The 20,364-nt window shown below is 32.8% G+C and overlaps 2 protein-coding genes and 1 non-coding gene across 3 annotated transcripts; all 3 read left to right on the forward strand.

Annotated features, from left to right (window-relative positions):
* Positions 1–2,014: 2,014 nt before the first annotated feature.
* On the forward strand, positions 2,015–5,137 carry LOC137815154 (uncharacterized). The gene has a single exon (XM_068618218.1). The coding sequence runs from the start codon at positions 3,127–3,129 to the stop codon at positions 4,564–4,566; it is 1,440 nt and encodes a 479-aa protein (XP_068474319.1). The 5' UTR covers positions 2,015–3,126; the 3' UTR covers positions 4,567–5,137.
* A 6,413-nt stretch (positions 5,138–11,550) lies between these two features.
* On the forward strand, positions 11,551–11,635 carry TRNAM-CAU (transfer RNA methionine (anticodon CAU)). The gene is given in 2 exon segments: positions 11,551–11,588; positions 11,600–11,635. It is a non-coding gene; the product is annotated as a tRNA-Met (tRNA).
* A 4,888-nt stretch (positions 11,636–16,523) lies between these two features.
* Positions 16,524–18,522, forward strand: LOC137815155 (uncharacterized). The gene has a single exon (XM_068618219.1). It carries the CDS (start codon positions 17,016–17,018, stop codon positions 18,300–18,302), a length of 1,287 nt encoding a protein of 428 aa, XP_068474320.1. The 5' UTR covers positions 16,524–17,015; the 3' UTR covers positions 18,303–18,522.
* Positions 18,523–20,364: the final 1,842 nt, after the last annotated feature.

Genomic DNA, 20,364 nt, shown 5'->3' on the forward strand with positions numbered 1-20,364 from the left:
GATGTTCTTTGATGCGTTCGCCTTCTTGGTCGTCCGACTTCTCTGGCGAGTGGGTATCTGTAGAAAACACTTCAACGCTCAAGTTAATGGGGTATTGGCACTCGACTATCAGAGTACTGTAGATAATGACGTACCTTTCTTCTTTAAATGCGTGCTATTTATATTAATTCAATGGGCCTTCGCTGTTGGGTCAGGTTAGGGAGTTGGTTTGCGATTAGGATTGTGTCAGGTCACCCTTAACCATGAATTAGTCTCGCTAATCCGGTTAACCTTTGACTTGAGCATTATGTGTCAGTCGGCCATGTGTGCGATGTGATCGACCCTATCGTTTGGATCACGGTTTGGTCCTCGAGCTGGCCGAGTCACCAACTCGACCGGTCGTACCAGTAAAATATGTATAATTATATTTTTTTAAAAATTTCAAACTCAGTCATCTAATAACCAGTTTTGGTCATAATTTGTTTCTAGATATATAACTTTTAAAAAAAAATATTACTAGTTTTACCGTACCTAATCAATTATATGCCTGGATTATAATAGCCATTTATTATATACGTGATTGTTAAATCGTTATGGTTAACATTTTCAAATAATGTGTATTTAGAACCAGGGAAAAATGTTTACGAAAAATAAAGTGATCTAAAAAGAAAATTGTATAAAAAATGAGAGAAATAAATACATTTTTATATGTTATTAAATCATATATTATTATATATAGTAAGTTTATTATCTAGCAAGTAGGAAAAATGAAAAATGAAAAGAAAAAAAATAGTGGCGGAGTCTGAGCACGTTGCTTCTCTGGGTGCTTCATTTTTTACCAGGCTTTCAGTGATCGCAGTGAGGCTATGTTCTATATTCATCTACTTTAAATGCGTGTTTGTGGCATTGAATACAGAAGAACTTCAAATAAATGTAACCACGATAAATCTTTAATCAGAAACAAATTTTGAATTCAGAAAATCATATCAGGGCCCATGCTGTTCACGTTAAAGGACTCTGAAAAGCTTCTCCTTGTAAGACCAAAAACTACTTCATTTTTAATTAAAACTATAGTAAAAGGCTAAACTTTCATGTATTGGTGTAACATATATTGGGAAATCACAACACCCTCTCTCCCAGCTTCTTCTGTAATTTGCAATAAAATTTCCATCATAACAATATTTTATCCGTTGGGTGCTTATGACATTTGGAAGTTTAATACTCGGTTAACGTTGATTGACATACTTAAAATCATCATTACGTTTAATCAGAAAATTAACAAGATTAATCAGTGATCAAATATTAGATAATACACTATTTAATTATGATCCAAAATTTTAATCTGGTATAATAATAAAAAGTCCATGATAATCATATAAATAGACACAGATTCTAAGAATTAGATATGTCATCATTCAGTGCTAATAACATCGAGTACCGAACATCAAAGTCTCACTTGAATATCAAAGTGTCTTTTATCATTTAGGTATAAAGTTGACGAAAACAAGAAATATATCAATAGAAGAATAACACGAAAATTATTTCAAGAAAAAAAAAATCGATCAACTAAAAAAATAAATAATCGTTCTCATAATTCTAACTTCTTAACTTCTTACATACACCGTTTATACGACAAAAGCTAAAATGAGATTGCAAGTTCCAACTCAAATTGAAAATGAGGTAGCAGAATAAGTCATTAGCGCGAAAAGTGGTTCAAACAATTCTGGTTACTAAATTATCTTACATTCATGTATTACGTGTAGACCTAGAAGACGTGAGAGAAAGGGTGTACATGGTTTGGTTTTGGTATGGATTTCACTATATTATATGATATTTTATATATATATATTAATATAGGGGGCAAATACAGACCATAGGTGTATGAAAAAGGAAAAAGCATATAAATATTACACGTACAAATGACAACGACCGCTACATATTCTTGAAACCAAGTTGATTATTTAGAAAATTATTAAATCTAATTTATTATTGAATGGTGAGGATGGGAGCTGCAAATAATAATAATAATAATAATGATAAAAGGCAACAGCTCCGTTGGTATTTAGTTTGGATGGTTGTTGAAGTGATTCAGCTATTGAACAACAACAACAACATAGAAGAATGAGAAGCACAAGAAAGATGTTACAGAAAAGCAATCATCTGAAAGCAGAATATATAGGCTTACATGATAAATATCATGATTTTCCTTCTGCATCTTTTAGCAGAGGAAGACTGTGAAAGATTCCTTCAGCTTTTATCTTTTTTTATGCATTTTTTATCTCTGATCATAGCTGGTATCACATAAATAAATCACAAACCGAGGGGTCAAATCTAAATCACATTCATTTCTTCTTTTTTTTGCCATGAATACGAGTCCAGATTGGGATACATAGCAGCATCACTCTACTTCTAACACCACTAATAACTATTCATATTTTGACAAGCAACTCATAATAATATCTTCTCCCTGAATTCTAAGTATCTGTTTTCTTGTTGGTATGAATGAGAACCACAAGTCTCGCATACTTTGACCATTGGAAGCATGGTACCCCACTCTGATATTTTATTTCCAGATGAAAGCAGAAGCCAAAGCAGGGTGTTTTTTAAGAGAAAGAAAAGGCTAGAGAACCATCCTTTTCTTCTTCCCCCGGCCCCTCCTTTTCCCAAAACACAAACACTCACACTCTCTCTTTCTGTTTCTCTTTCTGTTTCACTTCTGAAACCCTAACACAACTTCTCTCTCTTTCTCAATCCAAACAGAGAAACCAACCCACAGCTTCTCTCTGGAGAGTGGGAGTAGTATTAAATACACCCTTGTTTACGTGTATCCTCCATTCCACCCTTTTGGTGAAAGACAAATTAGGTAAAAGTGAGGCAAGAAGAGAGCACACCCACACACCTTGTACGGCTTTTTGCAGATCAGAGCCTCCGAGACGTGGGTGTTGTTGGTACACTCTATATCTATATATCTTTTCATCCCACATAACAATAAATAAACACCCTTTCTCTCTCTCTCTCTATCTCTCTTTCTCTCTAATGCTTCTTCTCTCTTCTTCTCCCATACCCATATACCTCATTCTCCCACTCACTCATAATAACCAATAACCATTCAACCAAATCTCTCACGTCTTTCCGTTTTCGGCTCTCATGGATTCGCCCAACAGTGGCAGTATGCAATCCTCCAGCACCGCCGGGGACGACGACTACAATTCACGCGCCGACCCTTCATCCTCTTCCTCACTCTCTGCCTTCCTCAACAACAACCCGGTTCCTCCGCCGCAACCGACAACGTTAACAACGTTAGCAACGTTAACAACCCACGTTGCTGCTCCCTTCCAAACCCACGTCTTCGACCCTTTATCCAATTACTTGGATCCAACACAAAGGTCGCAGTCGCACCCCAACGCAACCCAAATCCTTAATCTTGACATGGTGTGGAACACGGTTGCCAGATCCGAACCCGATCTCGCTGGCTTGATGCCTAGCTCTTCTTCACCTTCCCCGCACAACAACAGCAACAACCAAGGCTTTCTGTTAAGTCAGCTGGGGGCGGGTCAAAGTCAAACACGCGGAGGAGGAGCTGTGAACGCTGCTGTTTCTGCTTTTCCCACCAGTCTTGCTCCGGAAAGTGGTTCTCCACGAGGAGGATTTGAACAAAACAGTGGCAACGCCAACACCAACGTGGTTCGAAACCCGAAGAAGAGGTCGAGAGCTTCTAGGCGTGCACCAACTACTGTGCTCACTACGGACACCACGAATTTCCGAGCCATGGTTCAGGAATTTACAGGCATCCCAGCTCCTCCTTTCACTTCCTCACCCTTCCCGAGAACCAGGTTGGATCTCTTTGCTTCTTCTAATGCTTCTTCCTCCGTGTTATTGAGATCCGCTTCCTCTCATTTAGAACAACCTTCTTCGCAAACGCATACACAAACACCATCCTATCTTCTTCGCCCCTTTGCTCACAAAGTCCAAGCTCAACCCTCTTCAATCCCACACAACAACTCCTTTTCTTCCATGTTGAACACCTTGGCTTCGAACAACAATTCGGGTTCCGGTTCAGCCTCCATTCACTACCAGCAGCACTCTCTAAACATGCACAACCCAATTCTCAGCCTCCAATCCATTCTCGGGAACAACGACTCTTCTGTTCTTGTTGGTTCCAAAACACAACAACAACAACCCTCCTTGGAAATCACGCCCGGTACTGTGGACTCGCACCTTAAGATGAGTGGCTTGGAAGAACTGGGATTGAGGCATGCGCACGTTGGCGGTCATCATCATCATCATCAAAACATGAACATGGTTTCTTCTTCATCGGATGGAGCATTGTCGAGGGTCAACAACAACATCAGCATAAACAACAACATGCGTGGTCCTTCTTCAGCAGACTGGGCCCAGGCCCAAAGAATTGGCGGCAGCAATGATGGAGGGGTTTTGAGGTCTCTGAGTGGAGGCACTGCCACTGGCACCTTAAACTACAGAAGCAGTGTTTCGGATTTTCATGGAGAGAAGGGAGCACCGGATTGTGCTGTGGCTGCAAGAAGCGAAGGTATGGTCGAATCGTGGATTAATTGTTCTTCTGATTAGAGCAGGAACCAACCATCAAATGGGAAAAGAATATGAACAAAGTAAAAAGGGTTGATCAGATAGATTCATAAATATAATTTCATACGCTTTAATTCATGAGAGATGAGAGACAGAATATGGGTAATTGCTATCCTCAGCTTAACCATGACCATCAAATTAATCAAACACTTTTTTTGTGTCCTTTAGAAGAATTATGCGTAAATAAGTAGCACTACCTTGTCTTTCTCTACTTTTTTTTGTATGTTATCGTCAAAAAATCTCAATTGTGGTTTTGATTGATATACACACTCAGCCACATAATATATATACACACACGAAAGAATCCTGGTGAAGTTTCGATCGTTTGGACGTTTGTTTCATAATCTGTGTCTCTAGAAACGGCAGCATCAGTTTGTGTTCATGTCACTGTATATGGATTTTGGTTTTGACTTGTGTGAAATTATCGTTCAGAGAATGTACAATGTGCAGCATAGATAGAACAACACAGACAAGACTGTATGTATATATCCTCTCCTTTTCCTGTTTTTGTCGCACCTTCTATTCTGATTTTACCTCTAATGTTTGTTTGCCATTTTGTCCGCTTCCTCCTTGCACTCTTCTTCTGTTCATCCACACTTTATTTCTCTTTTCCAATTTTTAATTTCACGGTCATTATAAAATTCTAGATTCTAGGAGTAATTTGTGGCAAGATTTGGGGGATTCTAGGTTGCCGCAATCTCGTTTTATATCAAAATCAAAGACTTGTTCATGTGTTTTTTTAGACATTTCAAAAATTTTTTAAAAAAAAAACAGTTTCTCATTCTCACTGCTCCTTAACAAAACAAAAGCACAAGTTTAAAAACAACTTTTAAAATAAACAAAACGAAAGCCAATTGTGTATTATATATTATCGATAGCTCTATGCATTCACACCTTCAATAATCAATTTTTTTTTCAAAACATTCCCTGTTTATGATATATTTTAAACACTATATATACTAAACAATTTGTTGCATTGAATTCTCAGCACATGATGAATGAATCTGTTTGATAATTAATCACATGCTTTGTTTTTTCTCTTAAAAGTTTAAGCCGATAAATCAGCAAACTAAATCTGAGTCACTTCTTGTTACTATATACTAAAAGATCAAGTAAAGTTTGAAAACATTGCATCAAAACCTGCCATGTGATCATTATTGAAGGAAGTGATTTATATTTGCATTAAAACTATGGTTCCTTATCAAAACATTTATGTTATGAATATCATCTGCCATTTTTTATAATCATTTCTTGATTCTTGAACTATTGCGTTAATGAAATGAGCAATATTTGGTAAGTATATATCAGTGAGTGACTTGATAAACTACTGCAATTTACAGACACAAAAGTAAGCTTATTTGAATGTTTGTTATTTTTGATAATTTTGATTGAATTTGAGGAGGAATATTTGATGCGTATAATTAGTTAGATAATATGTAGGCATGATGTGCGAAAGATGTGGGCAGGTGAACAAATAATGAATTATGAATATATTAAAAGGGTGAAAAAATGATAATGAAAAAGGGGGCATTGATTTAGCTCTCCATCACTTTTTGTCTGTTTTCGATTTCGCACCATACGCTTATTAGTCTGAAGAAGGAAAGAGAAAAGAAAAGTGGTACGCGTGCATGTTCTATTACACTCATGAATAAGACTTTTTATCTTGATGGATTTAATGCATGTGGGATCTGCAAGGAACCTCTATAAATTTAAAAGTACTTGGTGTAGGTAGAAAGAAAGTAAGAAACCACTCAATGGAATCAGACTTTGATGCCATGGTTTATTAGTTGGTTGAACTTCACAAGTACTCTCTTTGCACTAATTAACATTGATGCACCTACGTCCATTCTATGTCCTAACCCTTCAAACTCTTAAATCTCACTTAATTTTACCTAATACACGACTTTGCCTTTCCACATATCTTTTAATTTAATCCAAAGCACATTCTGATATTGACATGTCAAAAGTTTAAGAGTTCATAATACTATGCGATGGTCTACCCCACTCTTGATAGTGCATTTAAATCGTCTAGAGGGAGTTAGGTTTGAAAGGGAGGTGATAAGCAATGTGTGAGAATTTCATCTTTATGTCTGACATCATTGTGACAAAAGAAGCACATTGTAGCCACTCTTATTAATGTTCAGTTATGAAAATTTTCTGAAGGGTTGAAAAAATTATGGAGAGTCTAGTGCTTCAAACTCACCGAAATGGTTATAATTTGTGAGGCTAAAGTGAGGTGTCCCTTTGCATGAAAAGTTTGTAATCTTTTTCATTTCATTGATTGATATATCATGCATGATCTTTTTCGTTTCACCTTTGGGTTTAAAAATGAATGATGAGACATGAGAGGGATTCAAAAAAATAAAATGGAAAAATTGAATCCCTTGTTGTAAAGGTGAGGCACATGAATCATGGAAAACCATGGGGGCAAAAGGGGTGCACTTTTTTACACTAATAATAAACTTTGGAAGACTTTATGAAAATTTAAATAAAACTCAAATGATTAGGCATCGGATTTTGGGAGATTTGTTAGGGGCAGGCCTTGTGTTAGATTTGATGCCGTGACCTTTGACCTTTCATTTTAGGGCCCATGCCAATGAACAAACCTTTCACTTCCTCTTTAGCAATCATGCCTTTTCTCATCACTCTCTTTTCTTTTTCTCTTTTCCCTCCTCAAAATTTAGATTGATTCAGTTCAAAAAATTACCAAAATTCTCAAGAGTTTAAAATAACACTAACAACAAAGTTTTTACATTAATAATTATTAGAACCTGTATTAATGGTAGTGGGTTTGGGTGTCTAAATTGGGAAAACATGCAGTGCCCTACAATTTAAAGGGTAAACTCAAAAAGATGAACAGCTTTAGGCATCCTCGCGAATAAGGCTGCACTATTTGGCCCTCTTTCCTTGAAACCATTCCTTCACAGGAAAAAGCATCAATTCAAGTACCTTATGCCGGAAAAAGACAAACCACACCATATCCTTTAAATTACATTAAACATAATGTCTTGTCCCACAAATCTAGTTTTTAGATTTCCTCACTCGTGATTCCAAACATTAAACAACAATTAATTAATTAACACTTTTCCACCCCCCTACGATTATGGAATATGCGCGCAATCAATCCTCAATCCTGCTGTTATGCACTATATATATATACCTGTGATCTTCCTCTATTTATTATAATAATATTAAAAGTTAATTATATCTTTGTCAGTATAATTTCATGTTTTATCCTTAATATTTTCTGTATATAAGTTGTTCCAACTTAGGTAGAAAAGATAACATTCTTATGATCAATCATTGTATTTAAGGTTGGAGGAGGAGAAAATATATAAACTATTATTAATTTCGACTTCTAAACAATGTGAGACTATATTGATGGTATAGTAACACGTGTAATAAAAAATAAATAAAAAAACTATTAAATTTGTTTCTTACATAATTTTGTTTTGTTAAAGACTAATTTAAATAGTCTTAAGAGATTTAAATTTAAACTAGAAACTTCTTGTCTCACACCAACCATAAAAGCCTTCTTTATAGAGGAGTTAGATAAACATGTAGCTTATGATTTTATCCTATAGATATATATAGAAAAAAAGAAGGAGGATCAATCTTCATCCTTCCGCTTTTCAAAGTGAATGATCTCCTCGATCTTAACCTTTATGTGACCGCAACAACAATCAAATTTACTTTATAGTACGAAAACATAGTGTTTCAAACAAATGAGTATACAATCTTAAGTCTTTAACATTCAAAGTGGTCAAAAGTAAGTGGACCTTCAACTAGTATGTAGGAGATATCTTTGTGTCAGTGACTTCTCTGAATATGGTAATGGTTCTGCCCTACTTGAGTCATTAAGACTAATTAATCGAGATCCTTTGACTTGTATTAAAGTAACACCATAACCGGACATATAGATCAAAAACGACATATTTCCTATAGTGTCAGATTAGATCCATCACCCTACACATAATATGGGATTGAAAAACATATTTATCTCTATATTATTAATAAATATGATTGTTTTTTATGGTAATGCAGCCTATAATTATAATGTACATGTAGAAGCACATACATGCTAAAACAAAATCATCTGAAACCCTTGCATTATTTTGTCCTGGTTTTATTATCTTCCCTTGCAGCATATAGGTCGAATCCAGGCTCAAAAGTTTATTTGATGGATGGAATTGATGGTTGGTGGATTTTCATTTTTAGAACATTCCTTAACTAGTCCTCTGTTGATGGATGGAAGTTAAAGAAAGATGGCCCCAGAAGCAGCTGTAGCCGAGAGTTTTCACTCCTCAAATTGCACACTTTTAGTCATTAGTCAACGTTTAAATATATCTGTGTTTGGCACTCACACAAGATCAGGACCACCATCAAATTACTCATCAACTTATACAATAACACTAATTCTTTTCTTCATCCAAAATGCATCATTTCATCTCGATCAATTCATCCCTCTCGTTAACTTTCAAAATACATTAAACTTCCCTATGTAAAACCTTTATGGTTTTCTACCCTCTTAGTCTTTTCTTGCATTATACCAATCATGTCATTCATTTTTGCTTTCTTTACGTCACAACACTCAAGGTTGGAGTTATAAGTTCCAAACTAATTTAATAATAACTTCAAAATGTTTGGTAAAACTAACTCATAAGATAATTAGTAAATTTAAATAACATTTTATTACACAAATAAAAAATTTGTTTTCTCAGAAAGAATATATTATTATGTAATTATAATTTTATTTTATTTTGTAAAAATAATTAAATTATAACCACCTAATAAACAATATTTGTTAAGTGTTAAAACTATATGTTTAGAATGTCCGCGTTGTATTAGTTTTGTGATTGATTGATTATTATTTATATATTATCAGAATATTTTAAATTGTTTGATTAGTATTTATTTAAATATTCATGTGATTATATTTTATGCGTAAGTTCAATACAAAAATAATATTAGTAATTATTTGAGGTAGTCATAGTACGTAATGGAGTAACACAAAATTATTAAATAGACACAAATTTTAGTGATAAAAAATTATTAATTATTATATGGATTAAATTAGATATTATTTTAAAGATTAAAAAAAATGGTTTTTAAATTAGTTTTTATTATTGATGTTTTTATTATTGATAGATGGTTTATAAATTGATTTCTAATTGGCTATCAATGTTTTAACTACCAATTATTTAGATTTTAACTTCGGTAGAAAAATCTTGGTGATTAATTAGATATTATTTTAGAAACTATTTATCAATAATTGAAATTAATTTAAAAATTAATTTTTTTTAGTATCTAAAATAGTATCTAATTTATTCAATATAACAATTAATTATTTTTTGTGTTTAAAAATAATTTGTATTTAATATTATTATTTTTTTATAGTGGTGGGAAGTAAAGATTTGAATTGAGATTGAATCTTTGAAGCATTGAAGTTCACAAACACTCCATCTACTGTCTTTGTCATTCTTCCTTTGAAACCTTTTCTGAAGTCTAAGGTAAGGGAACTTTTGCCATGGGAGCCCTTGCTCTAAAGCTAATTCAAGTATTTTCAGTTACACGTAGCTTTGTCTTTCAAAAACATCTATCGAATCAAACTAAAGATATTTGTTGTGTTGTTTTTTGGTTCAAGTGCATGAATGAATTAAACATGGACGGTTGTTGGAATCTCTAATACCTTTTAGAATCATTGATTTACTTATCACATCAATGATTACTATTATGATTAGAAAAACAAAGCGGTAGTAATGGTGAATGATTTAAATTTTTGGAAGTTTATTTATGCATAATGGAAAAATATTGGTAATTAAAGTGTGTGTACATATGATTTATAAAAGATGATATAAAAGTAGTAATTTTGGTGAATGGTTTTTTAATTGTAGTTTGAAAAGGTTAATTTTGAAGGGAAAGAGAGTTTTAACGTTATCTTTTGTGAGTCAGATGTGGTTTTCATGAACTGTATTCTGTCTGCCACTATTGTTACTTTCAGCAACTCCAGCCCCTCCAATAATGCTGTTTCATCACATTTAAATTGCACCATAGAGATTAATTTTGAAATTTAAGATATGGCTAGATTGTTTTCTTAAATAACACGTTATATTTAAAATAAGAAAAAACTGAAATCATGCTTTAAAGCACGGATTCTACTATTATAAAACTGCAAATAAAACAAATTTATGTTTTAAAATATTTTTTTATTGGAAATCATGCTTCAAGAGGCAATTTTTTCGATTTTTTAAAACCGGACTTATTTACATGGACTCATTTATCTGATTTAAAAACCAAAAACACTGCCTTTGCATAAAAAGTACCAAATTAAATTTAATAGTAGTTCACATACATTTTATTTTTCAAAGATACTTCTTTTAAAAATAAAAATAAAATGAAAAATTCATTTCATCACACTCAATATCTAATAAAAAACATGCACCTAACATAAAATTTAAAATTCACATTGTTCTTCACTTCATGTTTCCTTACGAATGCAGTAAGTAGTTGTTATATACTCTGAATTTAGATATTCAAAACGTTATTTTCGTGCTTCATTTAAACTTCTAGATAGTCATATCCATAAGTGAGTTACGAGTTATGAATTTTCATGTCCGGGATGATGTGTTGTAAGTGGTGTTGAGGATCAAAATCCGAAACTCATTTATGTTTGCTTATGACGAAATCCAGAAATGACATATTATTTCTAAATTTATATATCCAGAACTTTATGATAATTACAAATATAAATATCCAGAAGATAAAAATAAATAAATTATTAAAAACAAAACAAACATACGGAGAATCAGCAATCTAATAAAATGACAGAAGACATCTTTATCAACCAAAAGGCCCAAAACAGGTCCGTCTCCACCAGTGAACCATGGACCTAGTTCGCCCCAAAACTATTGTAGCCGTACTAATTTATTTATTTTATTTATATATTGTTTCAATGCAATATCAAATGGGGTGGTGGCGCAGTTGGCTAGCGCGTAGGTCTCATAGCTTCTGAGTGATCCTGAGGTCGAGAGTTCGAGCCTCTCTCACCCCAATTTCAATTTTTTTCACTTTTAAGGCCAATGTCTCTCGCTTCACAGTAAGTTACTAGTTTTCAGAGTTCAAATCATGAGAAAAAACTGAAGATTTCATGTTCAAGATAAAATTCATAATGTCACCTTTAATCTTGAGTGAAGTTTCAATTTATTTGATCAAAAATCTTAAGTATGATTACGGGACAAACATTATTGATGTTGCTTTGATGCCATTCCATCCAAGGAATAAGTACAATTTTTTATTTCACTACTTGTGAAACGTTTTTCTATTTATCTTTTCACTTCTCTTACTCTCTTTTAGGTTTTGTTCTAAAAGATTTTTTGGGTTATAAAAGGTTCATTTTTAAAGCAACAAGAATCTAATCTAATTTCATTATGTGAAGGGGTTTCGGTCTCTAGCTTCAACTCCACGTTGTGTTTCTACAAAATATATGTATTGTTTTTCACTTGAAATGGAAATAGGATTCTGACACACAAAATACACTCAGTTTATTTGTTATATCTTATTCTAGCCTCTGATTTTGTTAAAATCTTCATCGTCTGATGCAAGAATTGACAGAGACAAAATTATTGAAGTCAAAATCTTTGTTTGTCCCTGTTTTCCCTCATACTCACAAATCAATTTTAGAACAATCAAATGTACCTAAAATGGAATCTCAAATGTTTGACTTATTAACTACGCGTTCCGTGTTTTAGGTTATTTGCTTTTTTAAAAAGTTAGCTAAATCCACACAGAGAGCATATTTTTACTACGAACTAAGAGTGTCTTAATGATAAATTTCACATCTTCTTCTATTGAATAACAAACAATAGAAAAGCATATTTTTATATTGTATACTTTTAATGTATTACGTTTTTTGTTAGGAAGATGAGACCTATAAAATTATTGAAGTCTTCGTTTTTCTTCTTCGATTGGACAAGTTGTTGGGTGATGAATTGTGGTTCTTCTCGTCCCCGTGCTTCTCCTTCGGCATTTTGTCTCGGGCAAACACCGAATGAGGTACCTGCGAAGACACTCCGACACTCAAGTCAGTAAAGCGGATAATCAGTATTCGGGTAGGTGCACAGTAATAAATGACGTACCTTTCTCCTTGGTATGTGTGCTATTTATATTATTTTAATGAACTTACCTTATTGGGTCTGATTAGTGAAGTGAATCTCACTTAGGGTTGCATTACCTAATCTTTAATGACGGATTAACTTCACTGACATTGGTTTGAGTGTTAATGGGTGTATAGGTCGGCTGGTCAAGCCGACCGTGAGAATTTCTAAAGGTTCGATCAAATTTCTGAAGTCTCAATCAATTCCACGTGTCTCGATCTTGCTCATGCCAGTACAATTTCTAAAGATAAAATATTTATTGATGAGTTGATGAATTGGTTTTTGGTTGGAAGATCTAAATCACCAACTTCGTTGTGCCAAAAAAATTGACAGGTCTTAAATCACTTCTCTGGAATAATTGAATTTGAACAGAAGAAAGGAACGTTGACTGTGAGTGGCTCGAAAACACAAGTTGATTCACCAACACCACACTGCACAACATTTGACCCCATGCTCCTTCATTTCATGTGGGTCCCAACACCTTTCATGAGTTTCTTCTCATCTCAGAAACTACAAATAACAACCAAACACTTATGCTTCTGGATCATAAAATTTATGTTTCTTGTTTTGTCTTGGCTTTTGTTGATGTCCTCTTTCAGACTAATTTTTTCATAACAATGGAGGACACTAGTTTTTAGCTTCAATAATTAGAAGAAAAAAGGTCAATAATGGGGGCTAAACAACCAGAACACAGGGTTACAGGATTTTATTTGGCACCGACATTACCTATCCAGAAGCTACTCACCACGACAAGAACAACCTTCACTTATTTTCATTCACTTCAAAATTAAAAAAAATATTTTTTTTAAGAATAAAATAAAAAAAGTGAGTTCAAATTATTAAAATTATAAAAAAAATATTCAAAATATATAAGAAAGGTGTGTATATTTAAAAAATTATAAAATATATTGTTATAATGTGAGGGGCTCAAAAATAATTGTTATCGACTAAATAATTGATTTATTCATTCAGTTGTTTATTTTTTTGTTAGCTCTCACCTAAGTAAGATTTTCTATAGTTTAAATAAATATTTAATATATTCGCAATAAATATTATAATAATTACGTATTTTGTGATGGTGGTTGTGTTTATTTATATTATTTGATAAAACATTTAACTGTTAAACTTAAATTAAAGTATGTGTCATTTTGTTAACGTTAGTATTATCTAATTTTCCATTCAGGTTTAATCATTGTTAATATATGATTTAATTAATACATTTACTCCATGTTGTTCGATCAATATGTCCCAAAATCATTTGGACATCTAACAGTACAAATATAAATAAGATTTTATTAAAATATAAAAAAAATTAATATCTATTTTAAAATTAGAGGATTAACTGAATGTTGTATATGCAGGTAGTGTTCAAATTGATTTTTCAAACTTGACAAAACTCTATTTAAGTATTTATCACACTTATCAGTGTGTATGAGATTCATGAAAGCAGAATTTCTTGAACAAAAGTCAACAATTTCCACCTTTGGTCAGCTTGTGTCTCTTCTTGAGGAATCACTGTGATTGATAACTAATAATTTGAAAGTAAAACTAAATTATAATTAAATTTACCTATTAATAATTTGTAAAATAAATAAATGGAACTAAATTTGAAGGAAATAAGGAGAGCAAGTGGCTGGTTAAGTAAATTACAATACTAAAAACTAAATAATATAATTAATTATTAATTTTAAATATAGTTAAAATGATAGTGGCATTATATTAAATTGATGTATAATAGTGGGAGTGAATTGTTGCCTAAATTATTTATGTGTAGTCTGGTCAAAGGCGTAGCTTTTCGTTAATGTCAACGTCAATAGGCAGTGTTAGGTGGTTTTTGAGGTAATTGAAGTAATTAGGCAAAATGCAATGTAATTAGGATCATCCAGATCTGATCCACCTTCTCTCTTACTATTAAATTTCACATGTCAATAGTCTGTTAGTTAATTATCCACCTACTTAATGTTTCGTATAATTCCATTAATTACTGCAATAATATTATTTTTTTATATAATTTTTTTTTATGGAACTTTACATTGACATTTGAGTTAGACTGATATCTCAAATAACAACTATTATTTATCATCAATAAAAAATATTATTAAAAAAATATAGAAATATATAAATATATAAGAATAGATCAAGATGAAAAGGCATATGCTACTGCTACAGTAATTATTTACTCCACTTGTTTTATTCTTTTAATAGATTTTTTTTTACTATAAATTATCAAAAGATCCTGAAAACTCTAACTGTCTTAAAAGTTATTTATGTGTAAAATAAAAACTATATGCGTTTCAGATTAACATGTTTTTGTGTTATTTTGCGACTGAACAATTACTTTTACAAAATACTTCTAATTCACTGTACTACTATAACAACTATCAATTTTCAATATAATAAATCTTAGTTAAAAAATAGGATTGAAGTTTATATCAAAATATTTAATAATATGTTAGTGAATGTAACATCAGCTTATAATTAATTTTATAATATTAAATTTAACTTAAAGTTTATTTTTTAATATTACATCATCAAAGTTTGTGTATAACATTTGTACCATTATCACGACCCATAAATATAAATCTTATATTACTATAAATTTGATGAATTAAACTTAAAATCTTAAAATATTTTATTATCAAAACATAAATAACATATTTTGGTAAAGAAAATAAGCTACTCCACCTTTTCCTCAAATGGCAAATTTGACTCCAGCAGAATTGTTAGGGGAAAAAAGGTATATTTCGTACAACATTTGAACTTATAAACTCGTAGGTTGTTACTGCTTTTCATTTTCTTACGTTCTTACTAATGAAAATCGTTTTATCGATAATTAAAGACCGTGATTAACAGAACCGTTAAAAAATCGAAACCCTCGCAATATGTTGAAATATAATTATTTTTGGTACATCAATTTCTAGTTGTGATGGTTGTTATTTCATTAAATTATATTTATTACATTATAATTTTATTCATTAAAAATGCATAGCAAAATAAATGCTCCCTAGTTAATGCATTTATGTATTTGTGTATAAAAACAAATAATAATTGCATTAGTAATTCATATTGAGATGAGTGGGTTGATGTCATGAAAGAATTATGATATGTTAATAACTCAATAGTTAATTGATCTAGATTATAATTATTAGAAGTAAAATGATAAATAATCTTTTACTGAAATGTATATTAGGAGATAGAGAAATTTTGAAAAGTGTTAATCTCATGCTTTTAAGTATAAAGTTTATAAAGTAGTTTTTTCAACTTGAAAATGTAAAAAGTTGACATAATTAATTAGAAAAATGTTATTTTTCATAACAATTAAAAGTCATTAATTATAACTGTGATTTGACTAATGTAATTTCGATATAAGTCATGAGATTTTAACATCTTTTACAATCATTTAACAATTAATAATAACATTATTTTAATAATTTTTTATATCATTTAATTTTTTTCAAATTGTCAAATGAAGAGTTGTATACAATAAGAGATCTCTAAATAGAATTTTCTTTTCAATATTAATCAAATCTTAGAAAAAAAATATTTCTCTTTACCATTATAATATAGTTTATGGTTTATGGTTGTGAATATATAAGGGGTGAACTAATTATTACTCTAAAGCAACCGGAGTAGTCTCTGTGGACATTGTGGGCCAGAAGAACACATTCCGTTACACTTTAAAAACTTTGTCTCTACCAATTCCTCACCAAACTCCTTCAAATTATTGACCTACCTACGAAAGTCATAGTATATGAACTCACTCACTCACCCCACCCTAATTGCTTTATTGCTATTTCTTGTTGAAATATAAAATTGTTTTTCACCGAGCACCGCGCAGAGAAAACAATTCCCATATGCATGCATAATTTTCCAAATCTGAGGCCAATTGTGTTATAGCAGTTTCTTAAGACACAAGAGAATTCTGTCATAATAATAATTTATTACATTAGTATCGATTTCATTATTATTAATAGTTGAAAGTTGAAACCGCGTGGTGAAGTGAAGGAAGTCCACACTCTCTGTCTCCATGCGCAATAAATATTTTCAATCTCAACTTCAGTTACTCACTTCTCTCTCATGGCATGTGGCCCCATAAAACTATTAGTAGAATCGTAATTGTTATGCTACGAACTATAAAACCATAACCATTTCACTGCTCTTTTTCCCAGATTGATTCATAACTTTGCAATTATATCTCTGTCTATTTATTGCTGTTCTATACCTTTGTCTTCGTTTTGTTCACAACCTATTTGGCCCTTCAGATCTTGGAGCATCCAAATGGCTCCACGCTTGTACCCTGCTTGCAGAACCCTGCTCCTCCTCTCTCTTCTTTTCTTCCTTTTTCTCTCTGTTTCCTCTTCCTCCACTGCCACCACAAGGAGAATGTCGGAGTTGGATGAGGAAAAAGACGACTTTCAACAACCCCTCAAAAACAAATCCACCAAAAACCAAACCCCATTCATAAAGTCCATTCCTTCCTCCAAAAACCAAACTAAAACCGTCAAATCCAGCAACCTTAACTCCTCCAAAAACCAAACCAAAACCATCAACCCCAATTCCAACAAAAACCAAACCAAGCTAGCCAAACCCAAAACCAAAACCAAAACCGCGGTCATCACCGACACAGAGGTTGTCGGGAAGAAACTCAACTCCACCACCTTCAAATCCAAGAAGCTGAATTCCACTTCCACCAAGACATCGTCTTCATTGGATCTCGGTGGCGGCGGCGGCAAGAACAAAACGACAAAAGCCGCCGCCACAAAGGACAAGGAACCGACTAAAAAGACCGAATCCGAGAAGAAGAGTGGCGGCGGTAAGAAGAAAGAACAGCAACCCAGTTGGGTGATGGAAGACGAGTTGGACGAGGATTTGGTTTCGGAGTTCAAGGATCTACCCATGAAGTTCCAGCAAACACTGATCCCTGACCTGGAACGAATCTCCACAACTTCCAAAGCGTACATCAGAAAAGCCAACAAAGAGATTACGAAAGGGTTCAAACCCTACGTCGGAAACAAGTACGCGCCCACCATTGCCACTTTACTCTCTTGCGCCTTCGCTCTGATTCCTCTGCTTTTGGCCTCAGTGCTCTTGAACAAAATCAAAGCCTATTTCTCACTGCAAAAGCTCCTCATCTTCATCCAAGCCTATCTCGCCATCTACTTCTTCATTCTCTGTCTCTCCTCGTTCATCACTGGCCTTGAACCTCTGAGGTTTTTCTACTCTACTTCGCGCTCCACCTATCTCTGCTTGCAGGTTCTCCAAACTCTCGCTTACGTCCTCTACCTTTTGCTCCTCCTAATGTACCTCGTTTTGGTCTTCTCCACTGGTTCCGGGCTCGCCACCAAGTTCATGGGCCTGGCCCAAACCTTAGTGGGCTTTTCCGTCGGGTTGCATTACTACATGACGGTGTTTCACAGGGTGGTCTTGAAGCAACCGCCCAAGACCAATTGGAAGATTCACGCCATTTACGCCGCGTGTTTTTTCCTCATTTCTCTTATTGCCGGAGCTGATAGAAGGAAGAAGACCTACTTGGAAGAAGGTGGAGAAGAGGGCAAGAAAAACTGATACATTATACTTAATTTTCGCCTTTTCTTTTCTAAATTAAAATAATAAACCTACCAAAGTTCTATTATTCTAGCCAAGTGTCGTAAGACTCTGGCTTTTGATTTGTATCACCCCGCATTCATATTCATTTCATAAATAAACGAAGATCACCGTATAATTTGTATAATGCATCATTCTAAATCATAATAATGCAAAGAACATGAACATTGTTTTCGGGTCACTTCACTCGTATTTTATCAATTATTTGCTTTTTCCAAGAGTTTAATTTTCCAAAATCTTTGTAACTCAAGTACATTTGTGGTTTATTGTGTGCAACAAATGATGTTCACGTTGAATATCTCTCATCGAAATCTTCCCGTCATCTCTTTAATTTTGGTTCTTCTTCTTGGATGTCTGAGAGGGGATAACTGCAAAACTATTCTGATACTCAAGTTAGATGAAATTAGCGTGAATATGATCTAGTTTAGGATTCAGAGTAACATTACTTTTTTATTATGAGAGTTCTCTCTTATTTATACTGTTTTAGTTGGTTTTATCCTTTAGAATGACTAAGTTAGACATTAATTCTACTTTTTAATCTTTAATTGGGATTAACATCCTTAATCTTATATGTCGTGGATGTTGATTTTTACCAAAACATTGTTAGACTGTCTAGTGACCGGGCCATTCTGGTTTCGATTTCATGGTATAACAAATGACATGGAGACAAGGTTGCAAACAAATTAATAAGAATGGTGCTTGGGTGAAGAGGCCATGATAGTAATTTAATGAAGCACCGACGGTTTTTGAATGTGTAGAGCAGCATGTGTCGGTGGGGTATGGCAGAAACTTGAGCAGCACAGGTTCAACCTTCCTTACATTCTCTTCTCTTAGCCACAACAGTGCTTGCAGATTGAGAAATCTCACACTTCATGCATTCAAACACATGACAAAATAAAATATCCACATGCTATCATAAGAATTTTTGCATAAATTTTTGGTCCTGCGCTCATTAATTTGGCCGTCGTGGTTAGATGCAAGTCGCTTTCTGAAGAAGCGAGTGGAAGTCACTGTCATCTCATGAAAAGGGTACTTACCCCTCAACATTACTCAAAATCTCTCTCATTCTACGATTTCAATCCAAACACACCCTATTTGCTTAATACTGCATTCATCTCATGTTTATATCAGTCACTAATGTTGGTGCACTATTTAATTCCGCGCAATTCTAATTATCTTTTATATTTAATCTCAGTTAAATTATAAAAAAAACTATATATAGCGTAAAAAAACACTTAATAAATGTCCCAAAAAAAAAACAATTCCAACCAAGTCAACAAAAAAGTAAAACATAAACGTCTACCACTTAATTTTCCCTCAAAATAGCCTAAATCAATCACAAACTTTTAATCAGAAACATACATACCATGAGTTGAAGCACCAATCAGAGTAAAGAAATAGATCGAAGGAACCTTAAAAAAAATCAAAGTCCAAAACCTTTAATTGAAATGAGAAAAAAATTCAGAGTAATCAGACATTCCACCTTCAAAAGATACAAGAGTTTATACGCCTCCAAATCTCACTCACCCTCGCAACCCAAATGCTTCTCAAAATTAAATTAACTGATGTAGACGCATTGAGTGACTTAAATTGTAAAAAATGCGAACCAGAATCAACCTGGTCTACCGAACTAAACCCTAAACTATAAATTTGATAAACTAAACAAACTTTTGATATTATACACTTTCAATAACTCTCATCTCATATTAAATAATGCACTTTAAATTTAACTTAAATTTATTAATTTCAGATTAATTATATATTATGAAATATCTTTATTAATATAGAATCTCCAATATTATTTTTATAATAATTAAAGTTAGCAGTTACATGTATTTAAGATTGTTTTATATGCTAAAAAATATCTTCAATTATATTTAAAGACAATGGAAATTTTGAAATAATAACATTAAATCGACTTTAGGAAATTTTAATCCAATAGATGACTGAAAATATTTTTTTCTATATAAACCATAATTAAAATTCATTTTATAAGACTAGAAAATATATTTATATCTAAAAG

Source organism: Phaseolus vulgaris, chromosome 1, assembly GCF_000499845.2.
Source record: "Phaseolus vulgaris cultivar G19833 chromosome 1, P. vulgaris v2.0, whole genome shotgun sequence".
NCBI classification, from domain to species: domain Eukaryota; kingdom Viridiplantae; phylum Streptophyta; class Magnoliopsida; order Fabales; family Fabaceae; genus Phaseolus; species Phaseolus vulgaris.